Source organism: Lactuca virosa, chromosome 5, assembly GCF_052849685.1.
Source record: "Lactuca virosa cultivar CGN04683 chromosome 5, Lactuca_virosa_CGN04683_v6, whole genome shotgun sequence".
NCBI lineage: Eukaryota > Viridiplantae > Streptophyta > Magnoliopsida > Asterales > Asteraceae > Lactuca > Lactuca virosa.
This window is the reverse complement of record NC_136430.1, coordinates 208430663-208438204: the sequence shown is the minus strand read 5'-3', so window position 1 is coordinate 208438204 and position 7542 is coordinate 208430663. Positions and strand designations below refer to the sequence as shown.

At 36.8% G+C, this 7542-nt stretch overlaps 1 protein-coding gene across 1 annotated transcript; it reads left to right on the top strand.

Annotated features, from left to right (window-relative positions):
- Positions 1-6381: 6381 nt before the first annotated feature.
- LOC145111686 (polyubiquitin) lies at positions 6382-7542 on the top strand. Its single transcript, XM_079047946.1, has one exon. It carries the CDS (start codon positions 6533-6535, stop codon positions 7451-7453), a length of 921 nt encoding a protein of 306 aa, XP_078904072.1. The 5' UTR covers positions 6382-6532; the 3' UTR covers positions 7454-7542.

Sequence of the window (7542 nt, the reverse complement as noted above, 5' to 3'; positions counted from 1 at the left end):
AATATCAAGAGTTAGTATACTCTCTCATATATTTTCCAAGTTTGTGGTGATTTGTGATTTCCATTTGAGGCATTCACATTATTGGTGCTTGGCTCTCAAACTCCAAGGAATCAACAATCAACAAAAGGTATGTAATTCATCTAGTTCTTTTATGGTTAAAAGTACCCCATGCCATGCTAGATAGGTTATAAACCTTGGAAAATAATATTTTGCATGTATCTTAGACAAACATAGATCCAAGGTTTAATAGGGTTGCATGTACACTTAGGAAGTGTTAGAATGCTCAAAACCCAACACATACTACCTTCCAAATCTATCCGTACTTTCCTCAAGAACTGTCTCGACTCCACCAAGTCCCTTCTACTACTACTGCTGATCTCATGCTAAACTCATCCTAGGCTTGCCCTAGGGTAATCACCAACTCACTCTCCGCTATCAGTTGCATAAGAAGTCCCTGCTACCTCCCCCTAACTAGCTCGTGAATACTATTACATATCACTAAGACTAGATAATTCTTCGAATGAGAGATCCTACCCTACAACGGTTGGACTCAAATAAGAGCTGTGAAATAGAGCTAGACCTAACCTTCTGAAATTATTTAATCCTCGCAATATGTAACTTAACATATTCATTTACTAGTTAGTAAGAGATAACTAGAACTCCTAAAAGCATAAAGCAAGCAGCATTCGAGCATCGAGTACACATAATCAAGCATATCGCATTCAGGCCATCACTGGCTAATTTGTACTAGCATGCGGTTCATAAAGCTGAGATACACATAACAAGCACATAAGGCATCCTTCCTAGATCCTTAGCCCTAATCTAGCATGCAATTCTCATAAAGCTGCTACACATATAATAGGCACACAAGGCATCCTTCCTAGATCCTTAGTCCTACTCTAGCATGCAATTCTCATAAACATATCATAACATAACTTGTATGGGTAATTTGGGAGTACTTACTTGAGCTCGGCTGATTGCATGCACCATACCCTTTTTCTCTTTTCAAAGTCCTTTTCTCTTTTAAAATTTCTTTTGTAAAAATGATTTTCTTTTGAAAATTTTCATACCATGTCCTTAGTTTGAGTTCATACACACTCAAGAGTGTGCCCGAATTCCTCAAACCAAGGCTTTGAAACATTCCAAAAATACAGACCAAAAATTTCATTTTAAAATCATTTACGAAAAACCATAATCCATCAATATCATAATAAAATCACAAATCATATCTCTCAAAACATCATGTCAAATACTGTATCAAGATCATGTGAGAAAAATATCAGAGTCTGAACAATCCCAAGCTAAAACTGTGGTGTGTGCCATGCGATCATCCCGAGCCCTTCCCCTTGCTAGTGGAAGTACCTGAAACCAAAAATGAAAACTGTAAGAACGAAGCTTAATTAGTCTCCCCAACTACCACATACCATACACATATCACATAACATATCTTGGACCCCGCCCATGCTACATCGAGTCAAGCTCGACATCGGCTTTCCCGACATCAGGCCCCACCTGGCATCGGGCCCTGCCGACATCGAACCCTATTCGGCATCGGGCCCGCCCGGCATCGAGCCCCTTCCGACATCGAGCAGATCTGAGCATACATATCAACATATCAACCAACATATAATATAAGCACATAATACTAACATGTAAACATTCCTTGGGCCCCGCCCGTCATCGGACCGAGATCCAGAAACATACTAACATTCCTCGGGAACCGCCCCACATCGGACCGGAGTCCGGAACATACTATCATAACATATTAACTAGACATTCCTCGGGCTTGCCCCGTCATCGGACCCAAGCCTGGAACACATAACACATAACAAACACATGTAAGAATCACAAAGACATCAAGCATACAAGCATACAAGCATTCCTCGGGACCACCCCGACATCGGATCGAAATCCGGAAAACATATAAACCTACTTCGGGCTCCACCTGACATCGGATCATGGTTCGAAACTACTACTATCGAGACGGGCCGACCTTGGTTCCTTAGACCCGTTCCTACAGGAGAAAAACTCACCTTGCAAAGCTGTCTGCAAAAACTCGCGGTGATGAATATCTGATAGCTGCTCCAACGACTCCCCGACTATCAATTCAAATGCCTCCAATTCACAGATCTGGACTCCTGAGACTAGCATTACACGTAAAGTTGATAACTTTACGTGCCTACATGGTGTTATGAAGCTAAAACACCCACCACAAGCTAAAATGGAGGTCTAAGTCATGGAAAAGGACCATGGCTGAATAAAGGTGGCAACTTTGAGCTTCTAAAGCTCAAGAGTGACCAGATCTGAAGTCCTTACATCACCAAGAGTTCAAATCTTGGACATGACCTTGGAAATGGCCCAAATGTGACAATATGCAAGCTCAAATGAAGATCTAAGTGAATAGAAGCCAAGGTATAAGCTTTATACATCTATCAAGACAGAAATGAGTCCCAAGCTCTAGATCTTCAGCCTTCCTCCTGCAACTCCAAGTCCTTGCTTCCTTCTTCTAGCTTTATATCACAAAAATGGCAAGAAAATAGCTCAATATCACTCAAAGTTGATTAGGGTTTCGAGATTTGGGTTTGGAGGTGATAGAGGTTGGGATGGAGGCCATATATGATGCTTAAATAAGGTGCAAGCCCTAAAGATTAGGGTTTCATCCAGACTGTCCTACTCGTCGAGTCGAGACTCCCGACTCGTCGAGTAGTTCACTTAAAACTCGCACAAACTCTTTCTTCTACTCGACGAGTTAGGGCCACCAACTCGTCGAGTAACCCTTCCAAAAAGAATAAATAATTAAGTTAAATGCATACCAAGAACCAGACGTTACATTGTTGGAACTAATTTGCATTAGTGGGTCGTTTAGATTAACCACAATACATGGTGAGACCAACTTCATATGAACATGGGTCTGGAATCTTTTAGGTATTCAGGGCTCTCATAAAGTGAAGTTAAGAATCAACTGGGCAATAGGATTAGACACTCATAGTGAGCATTTTAGTAAAAAACTTTATCGATCATCTAAGGAATTGTGAAAGAGTCTCACGAGCTATCTCCACCCAGAACACTTCCACTAGGAGTGTTATTTGGATAGAGAAACAAATCATTAATTGATTTTATACTAGATGATTTTCACTATGTTTACTAACAATTCATGGATTGTACCATGAATAGTGTTACGATAAGTGCTTTGGTCTTATACCAACTGAGTAGGTTCATGAAACACTCTATGATATGTGAAGTGGGATTCACTCCTCACTAGCACATATGTAAGTCTACGATTATGAGGCTTATTCTCGTCGTGAAGTGCTCGACAATCTAAAACTTAGAATAGAGATGTGTTATCTCGTTGGAGAACCCATCAAGCATTTTGGATAATTGTTCAACAATTATTTTGAGAACAAAGTGTATGTTGCTCGAAGGGAATTCTTCCAAGAAAGGGAGCTGATTTCCAAAAGGCCTAGTGGGAGCCACATTGATCTTAATAATATTCGAGAGTTAACCAACGAAGAGCCTAAACTTAGACCTAGCATTTAATTCGAGGTTGTAAGAGCTATTGAGGAAACTGACATACCTCCACCTCTTCCTTATATATCTGATAGAGGACGTCATACACCTAGTTATATAAGAGTTTATATTACTGAGGTATATGAGTCACTTGTAGATATCAATCAGAGTTACCAGCTATCGGAAGCTATGGTAGGCCCTAAAGGCTACAAAATGGAAGGAAGAGATGGATAGTGAGATTCAGTCCATGTATGTTGAAACTTGGTAGATCAAGCACTTGGCTTTAACCATTAAGCGTAAGTGGATCTTCAAGAAGAGACAAACATGGATAGGAAAAAACACATAATCAAACATGGATAGGAACAAACACATAATCAAACCAAGATAGGTTGTGAAGGATGTGTAAGATTAATAAGTTCATTTATGGACCGAAATAAGCATCTCACAAGTGGGATCATTATTTCAATGAGAAATTTCAAGGAGTTTGAATTTCGAGAAATAAAGATAAGCCATACATATGTCAAAGATAGTGGGAGTGATTGGAATCTTTGTTTCAATGAGAAACTTCAAGGAGTTTGAATTTAGAGAAACATAGATAAGCCATATATATATATATATATATATATATATATATATATATATATGTCAATGCTAGTGGGAGTACTATTGTCACCATTGTTTAGTACATAGACAATGTACGATTCATAGGAAACTATGTTCTAACTTAGCAAGTGTAAAAGCTTAGCTTGGTATGGGAATCATTTCGCTGTGATATACAAGGGAGATACAAAAAACATACATTATGTAGATAGATCAAAGTGATTTGTTTGATTAAGCCAAAGTACATGGACTCTTGAGGAAACTCAACATGCAGAACTTGGAAAGGTTCGTGCTTAATAAAATATGGCATGACATTGAGTGATGCCAATGTCCTAGTTCTACTATTGAACTAGAGGATATGATTCTTGTCCCACATTCTTCTGCTATGGGATCGATCATATATGCCATGACATGTACCAGATCTGATGACTCGTATGCTCTGCGCATGAAAGGTTGGATTAGATTAAATTGACAAGAATCAACGAATCAAGATCAAGAACATTCTTAAGTGTCCTAGGAAGACAGAGGAAATGATATTGACAATATGGAAAAGATCATTATAAACGTTACATTGATACTAATTTCCACACTAATAAAGACAATTTCATTCACAGTCGGAGTTCGTGCTTTTACTTAATGGTGATGTATTAGCTTGGAAGAGTACCAAGTAATACATCATAGTGGATTTAACAAACTTAAAGTATATTGCAGTTGGTTAAAAATAAGATTGTATAAAAATACAAGGTGAGCTTCTATAATATTTGCAAAAAGATTGTTAATATTAATTGTCTTTAATGACATTTTTTAAGCAAGAAAGCCAATTTTTTTTAACAACCAATAAGAATCATATCACATGATTTTGTAAAAGTAGATTAATTTCGTTTTTTGAGAATTAATAATTAAAGATAAACGTTTTAAAAAGTATATTAGAGTCGGGATTGTTGGTCATAATCATCTGGTGATGACTTATAATGAGATATTGTTAGATCTATAAAAATAACTTTTGATGTCTTCTATCCATTTTAATCATCTTTCGCTAAGTTCATACTCACCAAACAAAATTTATAGAAATCAAATTAGATATAAAAATTAATATATTTGACTTATCGATATTTTAGTTAGTCATGGTTGACATAAGTCATGAACACAAACCAAACCAGAGAGTCAAAGAGTTTACCTTAAGATTAATCAATCCAACAAAAAATGAAAAAACCAATTTATAACATCAAATCCGTAATTGAGAATGTTAAACATCTCAAGTATATATTGCAATTCTCTTAACTATCCGCCGCCGGTGCATTGTGCAAGTATTACTGCATTGCATGTGGCTATTTCATAATACAAATGTATTTGCGAAAGTAATCACAAAAGTATAACTATTCGATGACAAGAGACTACTAGTCAACTGTCATTTGTGCGTTCCTTAGAATATGAAATATTTTCAAAAATAAACTAATTAACGAAAGTAATATGTTTAAAATGAAAATATTTGCCACCCATAATATGTTCCTTGAAGTATAACATGTTTTCTAATGAAAATAATTGCCAAAAGAAAGTATTCGTCGCCGCCACTTTGCGCGGGTACACCATTAGTATGTGTGTGTATATATATATATATATATATATATATATATATATATATATATATATATATATATATATATATATATATATATATATATATATATATTTGATTTTTCATCATCTACTTTGTAAAATATATTTTTATATCCGTCTATTTGTTAAAATGTTAATTTGACCCCTTAATTCTTATCACCTCCATTTTCTAAACATTCGATTTTATCCTCCGTAGTATATGTAATCTGATTTTCTTTAAAAACTTTCATTCGTTAACTTAACATAAAAACTAATTTTTTATTTTTTTTTGTTTATGTATGTGTCGATATAAATTGAAGATGGTCAACGTTTAAACGTATTCAAATTCGAATTTGTCTATTTTTCGACTTAATTTCTTTTATGTATTACTGTTTATTTTTATGTATGTTTCCTATGTATGAATCGAGTTATATATAATACACTTTATTATTTGAACTCAATTACTAGTTTGAAACCAAAAATAAAAATTGATTGGAGTAAATATAATATAAACATATATTTAGTTTAATTCACATTTTATTTATTTATTTAGAGTATTATCTTTAATTTATAAATGCTTCAAAAACAATACCTTAAATTAAAAAAAAAATCAATATGGAAACGTCTAGAATTAACTTGTAAAACACGTTATTAGACCTAGACGGCTAGACGCCTCTAGGAACTGCCGGAAGGTTCGGTATTGACACCAACAACGTCTCTTTTTGTAACCCACGGCTATAAATTGAGACCCATTCTCCTCTTCTTCAATCCATCAATTCATTCGAATCATATCAAAGATCAACTAATTCATTCATTCATCCTTCAAAATATGCAGATCTTTGTGAAAACACTAACGGGGAAGACGATTACTCTCGAGGTGGAGAGTTCAGATACCATTGATAACGTCAAAGCCAAGATCCAGGATAAGGAAGGAATTCCTCCGGATCAACAACGGCTCATCTTCGCCGGCAAGCAGCTCGAGGACGGCAGAACCCTAGCCGACTATAATATCCAAAAGGAGTCAACCCTTCACCTCGTCCTCCGTCTCCGCGGCGGTATGCAGATCTTCGTCAAAACCCTCACCGGCAAGACAATTACCTTGGAGGTCGAGAGTTCTGATACAATCGACAACGTCAAAGCCAAGATCCAGGATAAAGAAGGTATCCCTCCTGATCAGCAGAGACTCATATTCGCCGGAAAACAGTTGGAAGATGGCAGAACCCTAGCGGACTACAATATCCAGAAGGAATCCACCCTTCATCTCGTCCTCCGCCTCCGTGGTGGAATGCAGATCTTTGTGAAAACATTAACTGGAAAAACAATCACATTGGAGGTTGAAAGTTCTGATACGATCGACAATGTGAAGGCTAAGATACAGGACAAAGAAGGGATTCCACCAGATCAACAGCGTCTGATCTTTGCTGGAAAGCAGTTGGAGGATGGTAGAACTTTAGCCGATTATAACATCCAAAAGGAATCGACTTTGCATCTGGTATTGAGGTTGAGGGGAGGGATGCAGATTTTTGTCAAGACATTGACTGGGAAGACGATCACTCTAGAGGTTGAGAGCTCGGATACCATTGATAACGTGAAGGCAAAGATTCAGGATAAGGAGGGTATTCCACCTGATCAGCAGAGGCTTATATTTGCTGGGAAGCAGCTTGAAGATGGGAGAACTTTGGCTGATTACAACATTCAAAAGGAATCAACTCTGCACCTTGTCCTGCGTCTTAGAGGTGGTGTTTTCTGAATACAATCTTTCTTCCGTTTACGTGATGTGTTATCGTTTATGTAATCTACTGTTGGCATTTTGATGATATGATGGTATTATTTCTTTAA